At 42.8% G+C, this 25612-nt stretch overlaps 1 protein-coding gene across 1 annotated transcript in view; it reads right to left on the bottom strand.

Annotated features, from left to right (window-relative positions):
• Window positions 1–7217, bottom strand: part of LOC127618830 (voltage-dependent L-type calcium channel subunit beta-3-like) — a 44528-nt gene extending 37311 nt beyond the window's left edge. Inside the window, exons 1-2 of the mRNA XM_052091472.1 lie at window positions 7137–7217; window positions 4687–4779 (exon numbers count right to left, since the gene is read on the bottom strand). Coding sequence (XP_051947432.1) covers window positions 4687–4779; window positions 7137–7217 — 174 coding nt within the window. The remainder of the gene's footprint in view (window positions 1–4686; window positions 4780–7136) is intronic.
• Between the last annotated feature and the right edge of the window lie 18395 nt (window positions 7218–25612).

Raw genomic sequence — 25612 nt, 5'->3', positions numbered from 1 at the left:
GGCCGGGCAGTCATTAATAAGCTTGACCGTTTTCAGCCCCAATAGTTTTTGTTTCTTCTCTAGTAGATAGATGTCGATAGCTGACTAGCCGAAATGGGCAATGGTCTGCTTTAGTCTGCTATTTGCCATTCCGATGCCTTGAAAATGAAGCCCCTTAAATACATTGTTTATGCTGATATATGATTTAGTGTATGCACTAAACACGGAGGATCTCAACTGTCTTCGTGTTGTTCCCTGAGTTATCCGTAGCCACCCATATCACGGTCTCCAATTTTGACATAAAATCCCCTTAGTATCTGCACAATGCTTTCACTCATATTTATGGCAATATGATTTTCTCTCAGCTCTTCTGTATTCAGCACGTAGTTTTTCATGTGCAGTGACTGTGAAATGTGCATCAGTGGCTGGAGAAGTCCAGCCGTCAGTTGGCAAGGTCACAATTTCGTGCTCTTGGCGGTGATATCATATATCGTAGCAGATTGCTCACTGTACCCTGCATACGGATATAATATCGAGGGTTGAGTTTTTAACAAAGTTTTGAAAGCCCTCTCCATCCATGATACTTATCGGGTGCACATCTTTGCGGATAAAATTGCTCAGCTTTTAGGTGATTTCTTCATGTTTTGCAGCAGGAAGCGGCTGTGTTGTAGTAGTGGTGTAAAAGTTGTGTAAAAAAGTTATCTGGGACTGTATTAATGCTGGCCCCTTGTCTTTGTATTCTTGAGAAAACTCTTCTTGATAAGAACACTGCATGTGTGTCTTAAGTTAGATGTTGTGGAATGATATAAAAGCTGTTTATGACACAACTTACAAACCACTTTGGTTTTGTCAACAATTTAATCTCTGACACTTCAGAAACTGAAGATGCATCACACTACACTTTTAAGATGTTTAGATGTGAATAAAATCTTCTCTGCAATGTGCTGCTCTTTTCTGCCATGTTTCGAATGAACAACCCAACCACGCCACCTCTAGAGGGTTGAACTGGATAGGCCAATCGAAACATTTAAAAATAACCACATCAGCAATGTCATCATGTCTTGGGCACTATTGAAGATGAGTCAATGCTTAACATGCACATTTTCATTTGAAATTCGTTGAATATTTGAAATTCTGATTTTAATTTTGTATGTTAAGTTAGAAGTACAGTACATTCCTTTATCTGGGGGTTATCTGTAAATGCACACTTTTACTTGGTGTTGCATACACATGCGCACTAGGTGTCAGTATCAGTTGACTAACACATGACTGCCATATCAGTCAGTGCAACATACGCAAAGAAATCACTTAGTGTGCTTTTAATAATCACAGTAGGGCTGAGTGTATTTTTAGGGATCACTATATTGTTATAAAATAAATTAATTGCAATTATATGATTACTTCGTCAATGCCCTGCCCACACCGCCGATGGATCGTTACATATTTTTGCACGAATTTCACTTCCACCAGTCGTTTTTACTTTAAAAATGTAAACAATTTATTAAAACACCAAAAAAAGTAAATCAAAGATTTTTCTAAATTAATTTTGCATTTCAAACGAACCAAATAAGCAATTAAAATAATGAAGTGGGTAATAAAATCGTAAAAGACATTCATGTACATCCAAATAATTCAAGCTATCTTCCATCTATGTCAACATGTGGAAAATTAACAATTCAAATTAAGATCAAAAGACAATAATAAACTATTTGTTTACTTCATTTAGTCTGTGCTTAAATTAACAGGAAACACCAGTTGTCCTATTAGGTGAAAGCCTAATAAATTCCCTTATGTTCCACAATTAATGCTGCCTAATATTTCCACAGTGTCCTTATTGGATTTGGGTTTGTTTTGCATTTGCTTTGTATTATTTTATGATTGAATCACTTATAATAATCTTTGTTTCTTAAACTGCCTTTTCACTAAGCAGATTGTAAAGTTGTTTAATGGGGAATGCGCACGCCATCATTTTACTTAAAGAAAACTTTAATTCCATGGCCTGCAAATTAAAAACATTTCTTTACGGAGTGCATGATGAATAGCAGAATGTGTTTTGAAAAGCTTTTGAAGTTACTCTCAATTATTTTCGCTTTAATACTGTTTCATAATAATGCCTTTTCCCGACAGTATTTTCTTAATAATGAAATATCAAATATACGTACTGTTTTTATCTAGTTGCTCAGTCATAGTGTATTTTTTACAAGCCATGTCTGAATCTAGAGTATAGGTTATAAGTGGAAAATGTTTAATGCTATTCAGATAGCATGTTCCCAGTAAAAATGGACACAACCAACTGTTTTATTCCATTTCATATTTTTCATTAGTATCTAAAAACGTAAGTGCTTGGTCACTATTTGGCTACTATTTTATATATATTTTGTGACTTCCCAGCTCCATGGTTTGTTTTTTCCAGATATAGTTGATCATCAATCAGCATCTAAAAATGGTATCAGATATCATTAATATCTGATTACATCATCCTCTCACCCAGCTCTAATGCACAGACGACTACAAGTGACCTATCCATAGGTTGAGTCCCCTGAAAAGTGTAACACTGTGGCACTTTCAAAACATTGCTCTGTTTGTTTGAGCGTCCCAACCAGCCCGACACAGTAACAATGACTCAAGCAATGAGTTTGTGTCCGGACTATCTGTTTGTCGACCATTTGCAACCAAAAAACTGTTCTGAAAACAATCATTTTTGCAATTCCATTTGGCGACACTAGTGGCGCACTTATTTATAAAATGCCTCTATAGCCTACATAAATGTAAAGATTCCATAATGTACATGACAGATGCTAAAGTACAGGTCCACCCTCATGGCACAGGTGAAATATTATGAACAAACAGAGAGTGAGAGGATTTAACATCCATTAGCAAGCTCCACACCAAATGAGCTCTATTAATATTTTAGGAACTGTTATATTCTGGGAGAAAATTGAAACTTCCATGACCCACTCATTGTCATCTGTTCTTTCAACACACACACACACACACACACACACACACACACACACACACACACACACACACACACACACACACACACACACACACACACTCTCTCTCTCTCTCTATCTCATTATAGGGTTAGCAAATAAAACTCTACCTGCATGTCAGACATTTAGTGGTTCCATAAAAGGCATAGTTCACCCAAAAAGGAAAATTCAGTCATTATGAACTCAACCAGATGTTGTTCCTTACCTAGTGACTTTCTTTCTTCCATGGAACACAAAAGGAGATGTTAGGCAGAATGACAGCCTCAGTCACCATTCACTTTCATTCAATCTTTTTCCATACATTGAAAGTGAATGGTGACTGAGGCTGTCATTCTGCCTAACATCTCCTTTTGTGTTCCATGGAAGAAAAGGTCATACATGCTTGAAACAACATTAGGGTGAGTTTTTTATTTTTAGGTGAACTGTCCCTTTAATGCCCTTTAAACTTCAGTGTGCTTGTATGTGAACATGTCTTTGCTAGTTTCCTGATACATTCAAATAATTTAGAGTATCTAAGGGTATCACATTTCACAGGCTGAATATAAGGACAAATGAGCATATATGGTATGAGCAGAACAAACTGAAGAATTTGGGTCACTCATTACAGAGGAAATTAATTGATGTTACGAGGTTGAAATAGATGATGTACCGTGCCATGGAGAAATACAGCTTCAAGAGTGCTTGTCATAACCTATTTTTTCCATTTTGGTGTTTTTGTCACCAGTTCAAAAGATTTTGTTAAATAACACCAAATCTCCCTCCTACTCCTGGCTTGACTGACCTGAAAACATTAATTAAAAAAAAGAAAAAAATAAAAGAAGTGGGGATTTTCACGCATGCAGATGCTGCAGTGAAGTTAGGCAACTGCTTCCATCTAGAGGCCATATCTTGAATTGCAGCATGAATAAGATAAGTGGCATATTAGTGTTGTAACCTGGCAACAACCTTTCATAATATCAGAATAACTAAGGTTGTCTTTTATTAAAAATAAAATATAAATAAAAGTACATTTTTTATGATGTTACATCATAGGTTTGGCAAGGTATGGCATGTTTACCATGCCATTTGGAGCAAGTCAAATTCCTGTAAATTCAATATACTTGCACTATTCATGAATTCTGATTTTGATAAAAATCACAGATTTTATGAAACCTATGAAATACACCACATTTACCCCACAGAATATGCAAACACACTTACACACTCTAAAAAGTATTTGAAAAATGTATAGTACGGTACAATAAAGCATAATCTTGCTTAACAATACTGAATCGACAGCATGTATTTAATACAATTGTTATTTCAGTAATCTGTCATTTTTAAATGTTTAAAACAAACCCATAAATACATCTGAAGTTCATTAGATTAGAAACACGAACTTAGGATAAATGAGTTTTATATAAACACACCATTTGCAAGTGATGTCCAATTAAAGTATTATTTGCTGGAGAATAATAAATTGCAAAAGTGATATGACATTTGCTGTAAATCAATACAAAATAAGACCCATGAGTAGAGAAAAAGACACCTGGCCATTTCAGTTTTTAGCGAGTCACCTAACCTGGTCAAACTACACAACAACCTCTAACCTCTAAGTAACTATTGAAGAAATGATGGACATCAAGTGACCACTCCAAACATCTGAATACACAAATCATAGTTACAGAAACAATATATAATTATAAGACATATGGCTATTGAGGCTTACCTGTCGTTTGATGAAGCTGGAGGTGGTGTCAGAGGAGGTGCTGCCATCTGAGCGTTTAAAACGACCCTTGCGCTTCGGCAACTTTCGTGGTAACTAGATGGAGATGTCCAAATCAAAACAAACAGTCACCTGGTTACAGTTGCATTGCAACAAACACAAGTTGCCTTAAGAATAGGATGCTTTTTGTTGCAGACTGCACTTAAAAAAACAGGTATTGTTGCCTTAGATTGGAAAACTAGGCTATGGTACCATATGTAACCATTTCTGGAGCTGCAGAAATAGTGTTCATATTATAGTATAGGGGAAGCTCTCTGACTAGATGAGAGTGCTGGTAATCTCTAGTAAGTCTAGTACTAGTACTTATGGTAGAAGTGTCATGCCGTGCAACATGGAAATATGAAATGTTTCCTCCAATTTAGGATAAAACCTGACTTGGATAGTTTACCCAAAAATGTAATTTCTCTTATCATTTACTCACCCTCATGCCATTCCAGATATGTATGACTTTCTTTCTTCTGCTGAACGCAAAATAAGATTTTTAGAAGACTATTTCAGCCCTGTAGATTCATACAATACAATTAAACGGTGGCCAGAACTTTGAAGCTCCAAAAAGCACATAAAGGCAGCATAAAAGTAATTAGGTGTGGGTGGGAAACATATCAATATTTTTTGCTTTTTTCACTCTACATCTCGGCTGTTTCTCAATCTCTGTTCGTTTTGCATTCTTAGATTCTTGTGGACTTTTTTGACGTCATCACCCACCTCCAAAAAAAAGAAAATAGTTAAGAGGTTGTTGAATCTACATATCGCATCACATCTCAAAACACGCATGGATGCGCTTTACGTCCTCATGTCTTCAGAGTTCACTCTTTCAAGGTAGTTAGGCAAGACAGAGTTTCAAAAGAATGAGTATTGAGAAGCACCCCTTTACTTCAACTTTCACATTTAACATTCTTCTTCTTTTGCTTTGGGCGATTCACAATCTTTTTGCATATCGCCACCTACTTGGCATGAAGGAGAATTTATAGTAAAAAGGACTTAAATATGGGGGCCTGGGTAGCTCAGCGAGTAAAGACGCTGACTACCACACCTGGAGTTGATATGTTTCTCTCCCACATCTATCACATTGCTTCTGAAGACATGATTTATCCACTGGAGACTTTTATGCTGCCTTTATGTGCTTTTTGGACTTTCAAAGTTCTGGCCACCATTCACTTACATTGTATGGACCTACAGAGCTGAGATATTCTTCTAAAACTCTTTGTTTGTGTTCAGGGACTGGTTGCACCAACTACACCTAAGTTACAACTAAGCCTAGTTGTGGCGAAATGGGCACTAAGTCACAATTTACAGACTACTAAATATTTGAGCGTTGCACCATTTAACTTAGGTAGGACGTAACGATATATTTAAGATATTAAAATTAATAAACGTCTATTTTACCCAAAGTAATTATTTATTTATTGCCCCTTATTCATTTTAGATACAGTTATTGAATATTGTAATTTACTTTGCTAAATATATCATTAATGAAATCTTGTTTTATTACATATCGTATTTCAATGCATTACTTAACGAAGAGCTTACGACATACTAGTCAAGTTTTGCCTTAATACAGGTGATGCAACCAAATTAAGCACAGACTAACTAGTAGTTACTTAGCCCTTAGTGTGAACTTTACGTCCTAACTTAAGGGAGACCTCACACACAGCTGGTGCATCCCTACCCAAAAGAAGAAAGAAAGTCATTCACATCTGGGATGGCATGAGGGTGAGTAAATGATGAGAGAATTTAATTTTTGGGTGAACTGTTCCTTTAAGAATATGGACTGTGTGTAGTGTCCTAACTGTTCTAATGCCCAAATTTAGCCTATATTTTGATGTACCCACATACAAAATAATTTATTTGTTTTGTCTTGAAAACATCCACATACAGGCTACTTTTCTTGTTTAGAGGCAAATCTTTTATTTGTGGTATTAGACCTACAATATGCATGCATAAGGCTGGTGACCACGGCACTTTGGTTGGCTACAGGTGATTCCAATAAGCGCCCGTGATTGATGCTTCACCATGAGGGAATTATGAGAGATTTTAGCCCAGTTGATCCAATCCACTAATTATAAACTGAGAGAAAGTCATTATTTCTACTGTTAAATGTACACTAAGCCTATAGATGCCTTGAGGCCTTGGATGCGGTGGGAATTCTCAGGGCGGAGGGGGAAACAGGAATCAGGAGTTTCACGGATGGTGGAAGAACATAACATCTTATCATCATCTCGACTCATTAGCAAAGCAACTGCGCGTGGCCGATCACAAGCGCGATTAAGGCAATATTACAAAACCAGATTGTGTAGCTGTAACGCTCTGCTTTAACACACGACTGCTCCAACAACAAGTAGCAAGACATAAACCATTTCCGAGATGATATACAAATCCCAACCAAGTCTTACCTGAAAATAGTGCGTCTGAGAAGCGCTTTCGACACCAGACAGAGGGTCTGCGGAAGATTTGGACATCTTTACTTGCACCATCTATTAGAGAGCGCAGAGAGGCGGGTGCACGGATGTGAAATACATATGCCTGCCGAGGAAGAGGAGGGGATCACGATCGAACACTGAAGCATGTCTGTTTGAGCTGTAGACGTCAAGATCATTAGATCTATTCCGACGCGCGGAGAATCATAAATCCAGATAGTAAATACAGGTGTCCAAATGCAACGTCTGTTTTCCTCTCTCTCTCTCTCTCTCTCTCTCTCTCTCTCTCTCTCTCTCTCTCTCTCTCTCTCTCTCTCTCTCAATTTCCAGTGCAATGGCTTTGTCCATAGTCTTCCAGCTATACAATTTTACCACCCAAAACATCATTAGTTTCAATACATTTTACCTATTTAAATAATACTTTTTTAATACATATATATATATATATATATATATATATATATATATATATATATATATATATATATATATATATATATATATATATATATATATTTTTTTTTTTATTTTATTTTTATTTTTTTTTATTTTACTGGGGCTTAAGCCACAATGTTTTCAGTAAAGCCCCAAAAGTTTGTATCATCTTGTAGTGATGTCAGAAGTACCAGTGCGTTGGTAAAAAGTCGATAATAAAACATATAATATTTTAACAATATTTAATATATTTTAATATTGTAAGTAATACATTGTAGCAGGGGTTGTCACAATATATAAATAATAATAATACCTGTATTTCTATTGTATCGATAACACCTAAATCATGTCTGTCTATATTTGTGCACGTGTTGCAAGAAGAGCGCTCGTCGCGATGCGATTGCGGCTCTTTTTGTGTCTGGTCAACATTATTTTCTTGGTGAGAAACTGTGTTAAGTTGGTCCGTCCGAATGCAGAAAGTACCAAATATAAAGATATATAACCCTGAAAACAAAGAGTAATATATACAGATGTGCTCGATCTGCTATTTGAAAACTTTAAGTCACTTTTGTCTTTGTGTCATCTTGGACTTACACTGACACCTAGTGGTTTGGCTGCAGCATCATTTAAAATCAATAGTTCCCCTTCTGTCGCTCTCTCCACGTTGTGTCAGAGAAGCGACACTAGGGGTCTCTCTTGAGTGCCGATATTCACCTCTGGACTATGAAAAAAGGCCAATGAGAGTTGGCAACCAGTATTTGCATGTCCCGTCCCCAGACATACGGGTATTTAAGCGGCGCAAATACAGGAGTTCATTCAGAAAAGTTCTTCGGAGCCGATGGTCGTGCATGCAGTTACACACCAAGTTCCTGTTTAATCCTCTGACGCTCTGCATGCTGTTGGATCTGACGGCGCACAACAGCGGCTTTCTCATTTGTGCACGGCTGTGCATTCTTGCCCCTGGGCGCTTCGACACCGCAGACAACTCGAAAGAGTTATTCTAAAAGAGTGAATTTCGCTCTAAAAGAGCAAAACACAGCGGCGTTGAACGTCCTCCTCAGGACGCGTCTTTTTAAAGACGATTTTCCGCCTCTGTGTAGTTTCTGGATGCGTTGATTCTCCCCACCTCTGACGGCCATAAAAACTGCCTTGCATTCCTGGGTTGCGATCACACGCAGGCAGCGTTTTTATGAATGGTCTATGTTTTCAGTACGAGAACATAGCCATGACAGCATTGCGTGTCGTAGGCTTTTTCTTGTAGTGAGAAAAAGCCGCTTCAGCCGCCCCGCGCTCGCCTCCTTCCTACGGGATTGAGGCAGGCGCCGTGGCGATGAAAACGATCTGGGGACAGTGACGGGCTCCGTTTCGCCGGGTGAACCCCTCGAAACCCCCCGCCTCCCGGCACGCTTGCTTGTTTCCGTCCGAGCTCGGGATGAGCATTCTCTCCAATGGGTTATGTTTTCAGTGTGAGAACATAACCGCGGCAGCGCTAGCGATCTCTGCTTTCTCTTGTAGTGAGAGAGAGCCATTTCAGCCGCCCCCCACGCCTCGCCTCCTTCCTACGGGATTGAGGCAGGCGCCGCGGGCGATGAAAACGATCTGGGGACAGTGACGGGCTCCGTTTCACCGGGTGAACCCCTCGAAACCCCCGCCTCCCGGCACGCTTGCTTGTTTCCATCCGAGCTCGGGATGAGCATTCTCTACAATGGGTTATGTTTTCAGTGTGAGAACATAACCGCGGCAGCGTTGCGATCTCTGCTTTCTCTTGTAGTGAGAGAGAGCCATTTCAGCCGCCCCGGCCTCGCCTCCTTCCTACGGGATTGAGGCAGGCGCCGTGGCGATGGAGAACGATCTGGGGAGAATAACGGGACGCTTTCGCCGGGTAAATCCCCTCGAAAACCTCCTGCCTCCCCGGCACGCTTGCCTGTTTCCCCCGAGCTTGGGATTAGTGCAGTCCGCTTAACAGCCTACCGTCCGGTCCCTCAAGCTCCCCGGCATTGGATGATGACATCACCGCTGCATCGGAGAGCGTAACAGCGGCGCCGAATGCAGATAACTCGTCTGGGCCGCCACCTTCGGGTCTCTGCCCAGTCTGAGCCTGACGCAAGAAGGTCCGCTATGCTTCCCTGGGATTAATTGGTTCCGCGGGCATGTGCCTCCCCCCCCGGATTCCTTCCCGGATGTGCATGACGAGCTGAGCAAGCCCAGCTTCCTCGCTCCTCCGCTTCGCTACCCTCGGTGGTAGAACGGTCCCAGACCGCTCCCCCCTGCATGCCATGGCCCCCTCCTGCAAGTCCACCGGGCCAGGGCACTTCAAATCTGCACTTGGGTGGTCCTGTTCTTGACTCTATAGAGCTATTTCCTTGTTGGCTCTGGGGTCACCTGGCCCGCAAATGCCGTTCTCACGGCACTCTGCTTTCAGGCCTCAACAGTCCCGGCTCCATGGACGCGGTGTCCCCGCCTTCAGCCCCACGACTGTTCCCCGGCCGGCCGGTTCAGACGAGTCCAGAGGACGCCAACATCAGACCTCCTCCTCAGTCACGAACCCGCCCCCTGCCGGATGTGCGGAGCAAGGTAAGTGCTTTGAGTTTATTCTCAGCACCAGAGCCTCGGGACGCCACGTTGCCTCCCGACGCCACGTTACCTGTTCCGCACCGCTCGCGAAGCCCGCTGGATACGCCCAAAAACTTCGTCCCCTTGGTGCCCCTAGCACGGAGTTTAGAGGCGTGGCTTTCACTGCCCAACCCGTCCACGCTGGCTGCACCGGACCATTCGACTCGGTTACGCAATTCAGTTTGCCAGGTCTCCACCCCCCTTCGTGGGCGTACATTTTTCCGCAGTACACGGCCAACATGCCCATTCCCTGCGTTAAGAAATTGCCTCCCTTCTATTAAAGGACGCGATAGAGCCTGTCCCTCCAACCGAAATGAAGAAGGGTTTCTACAGCCCTTACTTCGTTGTACCCAAGAAAGGCGGCGGCGGCTTACGACCGATCTTGGACCTGCGAGTTTTCAATCGGACCTTGTCCAAACTCCCGTTCAAAATGCTCACCCAGAAATAAATTCTATCTGGCATCCGGCATCTAGATTGGTTCGCAGCGGTAGACCTGAAGGACGCGTACTTCCACGTCTCAATTCGCCCTCGACATCGACCCTTCCTAAGGTTTGCATTTGACGGCCAGGTGTATCAGTACAAAGTCCTCCCCTTTGGCCTGTCTCTGTCCCCTCGCGTCTTCATGAAAGTCACAGAGGCAGCTCTTGCCCCGCTCCGAGAAGCCGGCATACGCATACTCAATTACCTCGACGACTGGCTCATACTGGCGCACTCCCGAGAGTTACTATGCGCACACAGAGACCAGGTGCTCAGCCACCTCAGCCGTTTGGGGCTTCAGGTCAACTGGGAAAAGAGCAAGCTCTCCCCGGTCCAGAGCATCTCTTTTCTCGGTCTGGAGTTAGACTCAGTCCAAATGACAGCACGTCTCTCCAACGGCGTGCTCAGTCAGTGCTGAAATGCCTCGCTTCCTTCAAGCCAGGCAGCGTGGTTCCGCTAAAACGTTTCCAACAGCTCCTGGGGCATATGGCATCCTCCACGGCGGCCGTGCGCTGGGGTTGATGCATATGAGACCACTTCAGCATTGGCTCGACTCGAGTCGAGACAAGCATGGCGCTGCACGCACAACATAAAAGTTACTTCTGCCTGCCGCCAAACCTTCAAACCTGGACAGACCTCTGCTTTCTAAGGGCAGGAGTACCCTTGCAGCAGGTGTCCCGACGCGTTCTGGTCACAACCGACGCCTCCAAACTGGGTTGGGGCACAGTGTGCAACGGGCGCGCAGCCGCAGGCCGGTGGAACCGAGGCCCGCTGCGCTGGCACATCAACTGCCTAGAGCTGCTGGCTGTTTTTTCTGGCCCTGCAGAAGTTTATTCCGTTAATTCGGAACAAACACGTCCTAGTCAGGACAGACAGCACCACGGTCGTAGCCTACATAAACCGCCAAGGCGGAGTACGCTCCCTCCACATGTCACAGCTCGCCCGTCGTCTCCTCCTTTGGAGTCAGCAGTGACTGGAGTCACTGCGCGCCATTCACATCCCCGGCAACCTCAATGTGATAGCGGACGTGCTGTCAAGACAAAGCTTGCCTGGCAGAGAGTGGAGGCTCCACCCCCAGTCGGTCCAGCTGATTTGGGACCGGTTCGGCAAGGCTCAGGTAGACCTGTTTGCCTCCCAAGAAACCTCCCACTGCCCACTCTGGTATGCCCGGACAGAGGCTCCCCTCGGGGCAGACGCGTTGGCACACAGCTGGCCGGCGGGGCTGCGCAAGTACGCATTTCCCCCAGTGAGCCTTCTTGCACAGGTGCTATGCAAGGTCAGGGAGGACGAGGAGCAAGCCATTCTGGTAGCCCCTTACTGGCCCACCCGGACTTGGTTTTCGGACCTCACGCTCCTCACGACAGCCCCTCCCTGGCGAATTCCCCTGAGGAAGGACCTTCTTTCTCAGGGACAGGGCACGCTCTGGCACCCGCACCCAGACCTCTGGAACCCCCACGTCTGGCCCTTGGAAGGGATGCGGAAGATCTAGCCGGCCTACCACCGACCGTCATAGATACAATCAATCAAGCCAGAGCCCCCTCTACCAGGCATCTCTACGCTCTAAAGTGACGTCTGTTCGCGGACTGGTGTTCGCGAACCCGCAGAAGTGCGCAGTTAGGTCAGTGCTCGTGTTTCTTCAGGAGAGGCTGGAGAGGAGGCTGTCCCCCTCCACCCTCAAGGTGTATGTTGCCGCTATCGCGGCCCACCACGACACGGTAGACGGCAAGTCTTTTGGTAAGCACGACTTAATCGTCAGGTTCCTAAAAGGTGCCTGGAGGATAACTCCCTCCTGGCCTAACCTGTTCCCCTCCTGGGATCTCTCGGTCGTCCTTACAGGACTCCAGAGACCCCCCTTCGAGCCGCTTGACTCAGCTGGACTCAGGGTGCTCTCTCTCAAGACTGCCCTGATGATCGCGCTTGCTTCCATCAAGAGGGTCGGGGACCTGCATGCGTTCTCTGTTAGCGACGCTTGCCTGGAGTTCGGTCCGGCAGATACTTTCGTGATCCTAAGACCACGACCGGGCTATGTGCCCAAGGTTCCTACCATGCCCTTCAGGGATCAGGTGGTGAACCTGCAAGCGCTGCCCCAGGAGGAGGCAGACCCAGCCCTTTCACTGCTGTGTCCAGTACGTGCTTTACGTATTTATCTGGACCGCACACAGAGCACCAGACGCTCTGAGCAGCACTTTGTCTGTTTTGGGGGACAGCAGAAAGGGAACGCTGTCTCCAAGCAGAGACTCGCCCACTGGGTTGTCAACGCCATTTCCCTGGCTTATCACACCCAGGCCGTGCCCCCCCTTGCGGGTCCGAGCTCACTCCACCAGTAGTGTTGCGTCCTCATGGGCACTGGCTAGGGGCACTGCCCTAGCAGACATTTGTAGAGCAGCGGGCTGGGCAACACCTAACACTTTTGCGAGATTCTACAATCTCCGAGTTGAGTCAGTATCGTCCCGTGTTTTCTCAGGTACCGAGCCCGTAGAACTCGGTGGCACGCCCACGATCTGACCAGGTGAATCGCTTGCACCTAGCGCCCTTCCCCCTAACCAGGGGATTCCTCCCTAGCCCTCGTGGGTCGCAGATCAGCGGAGGAACTCACTGACTCAAGCCACTGTGGGTACCGCAAGCTACCCTGTACTGGTATAGGTGCTCCACAGGTAAGGCCTCCTTCGGACTCCCCGTGTGTAACACCATGGTTCTGTCCCCTCTGGCGAGCTGACTCCCGTGTTTTCCTTAGGCAGTCATGGCTGCCTCGGTTGCCGTGCTGTATGTTCCCCCCTCTATGAGGCTGGATCCACCACTGCACCGACTTTTCCACATAGGCCCTAAGCAGGCCTCTGATGATTTTGCCACTTAAATTTGCCTCCCCTCTCGGGTAGGCGTGGCCTCCGCAGGGTCTTCTCCACCCTGAATAAGGGCTAAGACCCCCTTCCCTCAATGCGTGTAAGGGCCCCGGCCTTAGTTGCTCTATGCGAGAAACATAGAGAGAAAAGAGGCCCGGCCAGGCTTGGCCCGTTCCCAGGTTGGCGGCCAGCACCTTGTTCCCCCTCCAGGGTAACGATAAGGAATCCTGATGGCTTAAATGGGGCATTGGGGAAGCGTACGTGCAGCCTGATACAGTTGGTCGGTCTGCACGTAAGAATACCTGCTCGCTCCTGTATCAGCAGTTCACGTACACGGCTCAGCGCATGGCACTTTTATAAGTGGACCCCTAGTGTCGCTTCTCTGACACAACGTGGAGAGAGCGACAGAAGGGGAACGTCTAGGTTACGTATGAACCTCCATTCCCCGATGGAGGGAACGAGACGTTGTGTCTCCCCTGCCACGTCGCTGAGCCGAGCCACTGTTGTGGCCGAACCATTTCCGGCTCCTCAGAAAAATCCTGAATGAACTCCTGTATTTGCGCCGCTTAAATACCCGTATGTCCGGGGGCGGGATATGCAAATACTGGTTGCCAACTCTCATTGGCCTTTTTTCATAGTCCAGAGGTGAATATCGGTGCTCAAGAGAGACCCCTAGTGTCGCTTCTCTGACACAACGTCTCGTTCCCTCCATCGGGGAACGGAGGTTACATACGTAACCTTGACGTTTTCAGTTTCAGATATCATTTATAGAAATCTAGTATTCACAGTCAGTCATGATTACTTTAATCAGTGAGTGAAAGTGTCAAATAACAGGACGGTTACTGAGATTAAGTGAGTAGTATTCGGCTAAAATATGATTCTAACATGGCAGCCCCCATGTGTGGACCCTCTCCATGTAGAATAAAACAGCTTTTATAAGGTTACTGATATGACTGGAGTCTTCATTTTAATGTGAGTGCTCATGATTTCCTACATATATTGCAATGTCATGTCTTTAGGAGTTAAACTTAATTAATGAGGAAAAAATTACTGAGTGCATCTTTAAAACACTCCTTTTTAAATATTGAGAAAACAGCATGTATGTTTTTTACTAAGAAAAAAAGGTAGAAGTCCAACACAATATTTTAGTTAATAGTGAAAAATTATAAATTGTATCAGATTTTAAATACCTTGGAATTATTTTAGACTCAGATTTGACTCATTTAGACTCATACTCAAATCATATTCCAAAAAATGGTTAGTGTACATTTAATATAAGAAAATCAACTTTCAATAGATGCTGCTATTTTCACATTCAATTATTTTTTTCTCATTTCTCTTACTGTATCACATCGTGTTCACAAGCAGGAAAAAAACCCTTAGACCTTTACACAGTTTATACAAATGGGCACTAAAAATATTTGATAAAAAAACTAAAACATATCATAATTGTCATATAATTACAAAGTATATATATTTTTATATACTTGAGGGAGTATACAAACTCCCTCCCGGCCGTGAGGGAGGCAAAGCAGTGGGTGGGGGAAAAGTTCGGAGAAGCCATGGAGAAGGACTTTCGGTCCGCACCAAAGTGCTTCTGGAAAACCGTCCGCCACCTTAGGAGGGGAAACGGGAACCATTCAAGCTGTATACAGCAAAGATGGGACGCTGTTGACCTCAACCGAGGAGGTTATTGGGCGTGGATGGAACACTTTGAAGAACTCCTAAATCCCAACACGCCCTCTATGGTAGAGGCAGAGCCGGAGGATGATGGGGATCAGATTCTATTTCCCTGGGGAGGTCACTGAGGTAGTCAAACAACTCCGCAGTGGCAAAGCCCCGGGATTGATGAGATCCGACCAGAAATGCTGAAAGCTCTGGATGTGGAGGGGTGTCATGGATGACACGCCTCTTCAACATTGCGTGGAAATCTGGGACAGTGCCTAAGGAGTGGCAGAACGGGGTGGTGGTTCCCTCTTCAAAAAGGGGATCAGAGAGTGTGTGCCAACTACAGGGGTATCACACTTCTCAGCCTCCCTGGTACAGTTTACTCCAAGGTGCTGGAGAGGAGGGTTCGGCCGATTGTCGAACCTCAGATTGAAGAGGAACAATGCGGTTTCGCCCTGGCCGTGGAACGACGGACCAGATCTTTACTCTCACAAGGATCCTGGAGGGGGCCTGGGAGTATGCCCATCCGGTCTACATGTGTTTTGTGGATCTGGAGAAGGCGTATGACCGGGTCCCCCGGAGAGACTGTGGGAGGTGCTGCGGGAGTACGGGGTGGGGGGTCCCTTCTTAGGGTGATCCAATCCCTGTACGCCCAAAGCGAGGGCTGTGTCCGGGTCCTCGGCACAAAGTCGAGTTCATTCCATGTGGGGTTGGTCTCCGCCAAGGCTGCGCTTTGTCACCAATCCTGTTTGTGATATTCATGGACAGGATATCGAGGCGTAGTCGGGTGGGGAAGGTGTGCGGTTCGGTGGGCTGGGGATCTCATCGCTGCTTTTTGCAGATGATGTTGTCTTCATGTCATCATCGGTCCGTGACCTTCAGCTCTCACTGGATCAGCTTGGCAGTCGAAGTGTGAAGCAGCTGGGATGAGGATTAGCACCTCTAAATCTGAGGCCATGGTTCTCAGCAGGAAACCGATGGAGTGTGTACTCCAGGTAGGGAATGAGGTTTTGCCCCAAGTGAAGGAGTTCAAGTACCTCGGGGTCTTGTTCACGAGTGAGGGACAATGGAGTGGGAGGTTGGCCGGAGAGTCGGGGCAGTAGAGGCGGTATTGCACTCGCTCTATCGCACCGTTAGTCACGTAAAAGAGAGCTGAGCCGAAAGGCAAAGCTCTCGATCTACCGGTCAATTTTTGTTCCTACCCTCACCTATGGTCATGAAGGTTGGGTCATGACCGAAAGAACTAGGTCGCGAGTACAAGCGGCCGAAATGGGCTTCCTCAGAAGGGTGGCGGGCTTCTCCCTTAGAGATAGGGTGAGGAGCTCAGTCATCCGTGAGGAGCTCGGAGTAGAGCCGCTGCTCCTTTGCGTTGAAAGGAGTCAGTTGAGGTGGTTTGGGCATCTGGTAAGGATGCCCCCTGGCCGCCTCCCTAGGCCTCGGGGAAGACCCAGGACTAGGTGGAGAGATTACATCTCCACACTGGCCTGGGAACGCCTCGGGGTCGCCCAGTCAGAGCTGGTTAATGTGGCTCAGGATAGGGAAGTTTGGGGCCCCCTGCTGGAGCAGCTGCCCCCGCGACCCGACTTCGGATAAGCGGTTGAAGATGGATGGATGGATGGATGGATATATTTTAATTTTGATAACTTTGTTAATTTTAATATTTGTTGTCTAACGTACAAAATTATGAACAACCTTGCTCCTTAAGAGGAGATGGTGAAGTGCAATACAGAGCCTCAGACTTTTTTCGTTCAGCTTTCTCAATAAAAGCAGTCAATATTTGGAATAAGTTACAAACCAGCATAAGACAATGTCCTACAATTCAAGTTACACCTGAAAATATGGTTAAAGACAAGCCAAATTTGCGAACATTGAATTATTTGTAATCTGGTAATCTGTAATCATAATCTTGAACAGTTTTTAATATAGTATTTTATGTATTTAATCATGTAATGTTAATTATTATTGTTGTTAGAACTGTATTTTTACTTTGGGTGTAATATTTTTGTCTGCTGTCTAATGACTACTGTTTTAATTATGCTTTTAGAATTTATTTTTTCTGCCCAGGGACTACAGATTAAATTTAGCTCTAGCTAATTCTGCAGTAGTCTTTGACTGTTATATAAACTTCTAAACTAAATAAATAAATGTAAAATGGTAAATTGCAAACATTATGTGTAAAATATGGAAAGCCGATAGGAACAATATAGTGTTTTTTTTTTTAAATCACGTTTTAAAGTATATAGTGTTAAAAGCATGCAATTTCTGATATTTGAACGTATCTTCAAAATCAAATAAAATCCCTTTATTGTCACTCAACCATATACACAAGTGCAACAGTGGGTGAAAGTCTTGGGTACAGTTCCAAGCAACATAGCAGTCATGACAATGATGAGGCATATACCAATTTACAATAAACACCAGATTTACACAACACAATATACAAAACTAATATACACATAATTGCTGAACAAAATATACAAATATTAATATACAATGTACAGTATACAATACATACAATATGATATAATATAAATGTCCAGTAAGGTTGTATAGTGTTGTACTGACATTCAAGCTGTCGGTTGATAGTCAGCTGCCAGTGTGTTATTAAGAGAAGTTTAAAATGTGAGTCCAGTCTGATGTTAATAAAGTGCAGTGCTGATATATGTATCGTGAGAGATCAAGAGTTCAAAAGTCTGATTGCTTGCGGGAAGAAGCTGTCATGAAGTCAGCTGGTGCGGGTCCTGATGCTGCGATACCGCCTGCCTGATGGTAGCATTGAGAACAGCCCATGGCTCGGGTGGCTGGAGTCTCTGATGATCCTCCAAGCTTTTTTCACACACCACCTGATATAGATGTCCTGGAGGGAGAGAAGCTTACCTCCAATGATGTGTCTGGCAGTTCACATCACCCTTTGCAGGGCTTTGCGGATGAGGGCGGTGCTGTTGCCGTACCAGGCAGTGATGCAACAGGACGCCAGTCATTTAGACAAGTTATCTTTGACTGTTTTGGTATGGATACAATGGTGGATGTCTTAAAGCATATAGGAACCACAGGGAGAGGGAGAGATTGAAAATGTCCATTAAAATACATGCTAGTTGATCCACGCATGCTCTGAGAGTGCAGCCCGACAGTGGCGGAGCTAGGGGTGACCACCATGGACCCCACTCACAATTGCTGTTTTAGTAATTTTTTAGTAATTTTGTGGCAAACTTAACATGGGCGCACACCAAGGTCACCAAACCTCTCCGTCCCGGGTGTCATTGTCTCCACCCCCATATAAAAATGCTGCCCGAACATTTCTGTGCTACCACAGACTGATCGCATGCCCCTGCCTGGCCACCCCTTTGAAAAACTCCTGGCTCTGCCCCTGCAGCCCGGAATGCCACCTGGACCCGCAGCTTTGCGAATATTCACCCGTTTGAGAGATCGGGTTACATCCGTAACAGAGACAGTAAGTATCAGACAAAAATTAGCGGGACATTTTAGTTTAGTTTAGTAGTTTCAGTAATATTTTAATTATATTATTATTATAGTATAATACATTACTAGATTCTGATATTTCATCAAAGAATCAACAGATGTCTGGGTTAAGCCCCTAATATACACAGACTCTTGAACCGCCCCTCCAGCCCAATGATAGGCTTACAGTATGTTCAAAAAATTGGAAATAAAAAATATACTGCCAGCTAAAGACAGTGTTTGTATTGTCTTATCAATGCTTTTCCATCTGCCACAATAATGTAATGTATTTAAATTATATGAATTATTGGGGGGCCTGGGTAGCTCAGCAAGTAAAGACAGTGACACTGAGCCGCAAGTTCAAATCCAGGGCATGCTGAGTGAATCCATCCAGGTCTCCTAAGCATTCAAATTGGCCCAGTTGCTATCGAAGGTAGAGTCACATGGGGTAACCTCCTTGTGGTCACTATAATGTGGTTCTCGCTCTCGGTGGGGCAAGTGGTGAGTTGTGCAAGGATGCCACTCAACAAGCCACATGATAAGATGCATGGGTTGACGGTCTCAGATGCGGAGACAACTGAAATTTGTCCTCCAACACCCGGATTGAGGCGAGTCACTACACCACCATGAAGACTTCGAGCACATTGGGAATTGGGCATTCCAATTTGGGGAGAAAAGGGGAGGGGGGGAAATGACATGAATTATAATAATTATATATTAAATTTATACTAATTTAAATGTATCTCTTTATAATAATTAAATCATTATAATATTGAATCACTGCTATTAGAGGGCCTTCTTAGAAAATACTTATATATGCAATTAATTCATCAGCATATAATGTAATTAATTCAATAAAAAAAAATGATTGACAGCTGTAATTCTATTTAATGAAGTCTATAATAACCAGAGACAGTTACATGTTAGAATTCCCATTCATCAATGGTAGTGGCTCAGCTGGCGCATGCACTCCCAGAAGCACGCAACCTGTATAATGCCATCTTTGCTCAAGGGCACTTAGTTCTGTCACCCAGATTGACGGCTGGTCCACCCAATCAAAACTGCAGGAATATTCTAACAGAGTCCCTCATGTTCTTTGCACTGTGCACCAAGCACCAAGATCATTTATCCATGCTTTGTCTAACTTCATTTTTTTACTATAATTTATTATTTTTCATGGGAGTGTGGATGACATGGCAGGGTATGAAATTAGCGGGGTAATTTTGCTCGTCATCTACCCGCAACTGTAGCAGGTGACCTGTAAGACGTCTCAGAGTGACAAATGACAAGAAACACCATTAGACACAAATACTCGCGTTTGAAGAAGCACACTTGTTTATATTTTGAAAAACAGACAAAAGACAAGCCTTTGATGCACATCTCTGATTCGCTGTGTGTTCAGAGGTTTATTGGCGCTTGCGCTGTGTCTCGCGAAACACGCACATATGATGAGTTCTCACTATTTCTTCTCTGTCCGTAATCTGGGAACAATTTGCAGGAATAGTGTCGTCTATGAGAATGCTGAATATGATCTCAGACCATCTCAGGATGCAACAACATTGGGATGACAGGTGAACTGTCATATGTTTCATAATTCAGTAGCTGCAACAACCTCAGAAATGGTTCTTGAACAAGAAGTTTCTCTTCTGTGCTTGTCTACTCTTTAGCCTCCATTTGAATGTAACATTCAATAACTCTATAGGAGAGCTGTTAATTAGAACATCTGATACACTCGCATTCACCAGACCTCTTATTTTACATAGACTACTAATAAAAAAAAATATTATGCTACAGCTTAACGAGAGTTGTCAGCTTAATTAAAGATTCGCTCTTTGGGGAAATAGCCAAAACCTGTGCAAAGCAGGAGGACTTTTAATTTATTGTATTTATTTCTATGGCCATTAATTTTTCATTGTATCATTATGGCCTATTAAGATAAATTACCAATAATAAACTTATTTAAACAAACTAATTAATAATTTAAACAAACAAATAATTCATGTTATGTACCTGTACTGTAATTATACAACTCTAAGTATTAAGCTAAGTGTAAATGAGTGAATATTTACTCGTAACGGCTGAGGAAAGGGGCACGCTTCATTATATTCACGATGATATTAGACACAGAGTAGAGGTCCGCTCATTTGGAGATTTCTGGCCTCGCCCCTTTTCCGGACACAATATTTTTGAGCCAATCACGTGAGCCATAATTGCTATGTAATTCATCCCTCTGGAGTCACAGGAAAATGACATGATCCCAAAATCAACTATGATGTGATAAAATATCTGCGATTTATATGTTGCTTTAAAAAAGAATATGTACTTTTGAATGGTCATCAGTAGTGAAACAGGCTTTTGCCCACAGATTGTCCACAGAAAGCAGGTAATAAATGGAATTTATATTGATCATGGCAGCAGTAATTTATCAAATCATTAGCAAAAGATGTTAAAGAGTGTTATAACCAGGGGTATGGGTAGCTCAGCAAGTAAAGATGCTGACTACCACATCTGGAGTCGCAAGTTCATATCCAGAGCGTGCTGAGTGACTCCAGCCAGGCTTCCTAAGTAACCAATTGCTTGGGTGGGAAGAGTCACGTTGGGTTAACCTGCTCATTATGTGGTTCTCGCTCTCGGTGGGGCACGTGGTGAGTTGTGCATGGATGCCGTGGAGAATAGGGTGATGCCTCCACACACGCTAGGCCTCTGCGGTAACGCGCTCAACAAGCCATGTCATAAGATGCACGTGAGATTCTGAGATTCGTCCTCCGCCACAGGATTGAGGCGAGTCACTATGCCGCCACGAGGACTTAGCGCACATTGGGAATTGGGCATTTCAAATTGGGGAGATAAGGGGAGAAAAGAAAAAGAAGAAGAGTGTTATAACCGGTCATTGCAGTGGTGGGGTGATGCTGTACAGTCCCAGTAAAGTATGCCAGTCCGCAGTAGTCTGCTGCATCCTCCTCAACCTATAGGCCTACTGTAGCACTCAAAACCAACACACAAGATCAAGAATTGTGCTGTACAAATAACTGCATTCATTTTTTGTGTCTTTGCACTGTTACCTGATTTGCCTGATTCCTGAAGTGCTAAAACAACACAGACATTGCATGCAAATAAATGCTGTTATCACTGTACGTGATTCACTGTGTGAATCAATGTGAATCCACGATTTACATGTCAAATCATTCAATTATCTTGTCTGTCTTCTTTGTGTGTTTCTTATGGACCTTTTTTTTGAGTCTGAAATAAAATAAAATAAATATCATGTGTGCTTTAACTTGCAAGTAATTAATCTGGCATCTTTAGAACATTTATATGCTTATGACTCATATCACCATTGAAGTGCTGTTCTTAAGGTAAACTTATAATTACTACAAGATTAAGAATAGAATAGGAATAAGTGCATCGAAACTCTGGGAGTGGCTTTTTTTTAATGACATCGACAAAAATAAACTCACACCCTAATAAGAGGTGAAGCCTGTTTGACATTGTGGAATAACATAAATAACCAGTGATCTCAAACCACTGAGACACTGAAACTTTTATCCAAAGCTATATCACCAGACACAAGCCTCCAAAGCATCAGATGAACAGAGTTTTGATTGGTTTTATATAGTTGATCATTCATTATTCAGTCTGCTACTCTGCTTTTGCAATGTTTGATCCAGTTTTGAATTCCTTTAGTGCTGTTTTCATTGCTGGTGCAAAAAATATTAACAAAATAGCTGGTGATATTGTGTCTGACATGTCACTCACTCAATATTAACTTCTTGTTTAATTGTTTTACAAAAGCAAATTTACAGAAGCAAAATGTCTAAAAAAGGTAAAAATATGCTTCATGTTGTAACATCTAAATTAATAGGTTTAATTCAAGACAAAAAATATGATTGGATTGGACTTCATAAGGCTACAACAATAAAAGTAACTTTGAAGGGTAGAAATATACTGTAAAAAGTGGCAACCTGCAATTGTTAAGGAGCTGATTCTACCTGATCTAACCCTTAAAATTTAGCCTAATATATTAGTTCAGTGATCTTAAGTCATTTTTGACTAAAAAAAAATAGCTCTTTGGCTGAACTTGATTCAATCGTGGACAGTGGTTGCACCTGTTTGAAATGAGTTTTCTTAACTTAAAATTACAGTGTAATCTCAACACAAACACAATGTGTAGAAAGAACATAGTTGAACTGGATAAACTCAACCAAATGAAACGTGTCAATGTAACTTTTATTTCTTTATGTACTAACTAATGAAAGTGAATGTTAGCTTGATTGAAATACATGATGTTTAGAAGCTAAATATTCTAAAAATATTCGAAATCTCAACAGAACAAAACTTTAAACACTAACAAGTATCCCTCTTTATATTCATCTTGCACAAAAACACAAAAAATAATACTTCATTTTAAAATGTACTGTTCCTTTTGGGTCCTGTGCAAAGCATGCTGGGTAATAAAAATCACCTGCCCAGTTTCATCAATGCTACATTAACACAAAAAGTATTCATGTAGTCAAAACTCAAATGGATTAAGTAAACTTTCATTTTATAAATTTAAATGGATAGAACACAGTTAAATTGTGAAAAAAAGTTCTAGAATTGTGTTGCTTTGGTTTAATTTAGTAAAATTAACAAGCAGCAAAAAAGCCTTTTTTGAGTGCAGTTCAGGCACGTGCACATGTCACTTTTCCACTGAACTTTATGGTTCGACTCTACTTGCTTTACTTTTCTGAGCTTGCTTTCCCACTGCTGTTTAGTGCCGCCTCAACGTGGGTGGGATTATAGGCTGATCGCCATAGCTGCGCCACCTCTACTGCCATGACATCATCTTAAACACGACCGCTAGCTGTTAGCTACTAGCTCATTGTGCTGCATAAAACAGTTGTTGCATGGTGATATTACACAAGTGTAATGTTTAAATTGGCCTGGTTGTTTTAGAAGCAAGCTTACCAGTAGCTGGTCAACTAAATAAAGTGAAGCTTTCGAGCAGAGCATCCTCCATTGTGGACTCCAGTCGAGTCCAGGGCACTTTTCCTCCCATTGATCTAGATAGCGTCCATTTGGTCAAACTACTTTCACTTTTCCTTGATGGTTCTGTAGTCACTTTAAGTTTTTTTTTTTTTTTACTTTTCCCTACACTGTTGGTAGGTCCGGTGGTAGCCGTGTGCGCCAACAACTAAGACACTTTCTGAAAGACTTTTTCATTTTGCGTCGGTTCGTTCGTCGCTAACGAGAGGAAAGTCTGCACCTCGTTTATTGACCACAGTTTGGTTTTGCACACAGACATCTTCATTACATTTACATTTATGCATTTGGCAGATGCTTTTATCCAAAGCGACTTACAGTGCACTTATTACAGGGACAATCCCCCCAGAGCAACCTGGAGTTAAGTGCCTTACTCAAGGACACAATGGTGGTGGCTGTGGGGATCGAACCAGCGACCTTCTGATTAACAGTTATGTGCTTTAGCCCACTACGACGCCACCACCACTCCATTTCTTTTTACAATTCAAAAGTGGCGTGAACAAATGATACTGCGATCTCTGTAGCTAACTTTACCGTTTTTTTTTTTTATTGGTTTGGTGCAATTTAAGCAAGTGGTACATTTTCAAAACTCTTAGTACAAAACTTTAAACTGATCACACTTGTAACACTGCTAGTCATTCTTTCGAAACCTGATCTCATGTTTTCATTACAACTAATCATGGTTTCAAAACACAAGATCATCATAATATGTAATGAGAACATTTGGTTTAATCACAAAACACAACAGTAAGATCTTCTTTCAACTTAATACTTTTAACAATCAGTTCATTCAGTAGCAAACAATACAAGGTACAGGTTTCAAATCACCCTCGGTGAAAAAAAAACATGTTTATACAACATGCTCAAAGAACGCATGAAAAAGTAATTTACAGTTTTTACAACAATACTGTGGTTGCATTGTGGTGAAGGGTGAGGGTCAAAATCCCTTGTCTCTTCAGATATATCAATACATATATATATATATATATATATATATATATATATATATATATATATATATATATATATCCTTTTATATCAATATCTATCTGTATTCTGTTGCTTAACTTCTTTAATAAAGTGATGAATTAACTATATGCATGATCACATAATCAATTCTATTTTCTTATGCATAACTGAAATATACTTTGAATCATATGTGTGTTGAATGCTAACTAGTCTCTTTTAGGAACATTCCAGAGTCTTTCTCTCTGTCCTGCACGTAGGCTGAAGGTCTTTGGGGATAAGCTTATCTGTGATGCTCTCCAGCCCGGGAGAATGCGTTAAACATAGGTTCCAGATGTATTCTGTGTTTGATTGTTACCTTTCCATGACTAATTATATGGTTTAAAGTCCTATGTAATAATACCAGAATAGTAGAAGTGTGATTTTCTCTTATTATTTCTTTAGGGAAGAAATGTATGTTATATCTACCCCTCTCCTCTGCCCGAGGAGTGAATATTTTATCTCTCTGTTTTGGTTTAAATGGCCTGATAACGTTGTGCTCTGGCTCTCTTGTGCCCAGAGAAGAACTGTCGCTTGTCAGTGTTTTGTGTGTGCGTTTGACCTTCTACCCAGGTTTTGAACCCAGGGATGCACACCAGGCCGACTCGAAGACGCTCACGACCATCTGCGCAGGTCACTTCAGATGTAAATCTCGGCTCGGACAACAAGTGCGCTTGATTAATGTTGATAGGCCGCATAGCTGTCTATATGTTGTGACTTTATGGTCTTTTAGCCAATCAGGAGTAAAATAATGGAATGTACGTCCTTGCAAATGGTATAATTGATGTAAGATTTTGTGTAAGGTACGAGTTGGCTTTCGATCTCCTCGTGAGACTTTGCCGCTGGCTCTACCAATTTCACTGCAGACTATACTTCAGTACATTTTTGATTCTTTAATTGAACTTCTGACTCCTGGTCTTCTTTCTCCATATC

The sequence above is a fragment of the Xyrauchen texanus genome, chromosome 25 (assembly GCF_025860055.1).
Source record: "Xyrauchen texanus isolate HMW12.3.18 chromosome 25, RBS_HiC_50CHRs, whole genome shotgun sequence".
In the NCBI taxonomy this organism is placed as follows: Eukaryota; Metazoa; Chordata; class Actinopteri; order Cypriniformes; family Catostomidae; genus Xyrauchen; species Xyrauchen texanus.
This window is presented reverse-complemented; position numbering and strand designations above follow the sequence as displayed.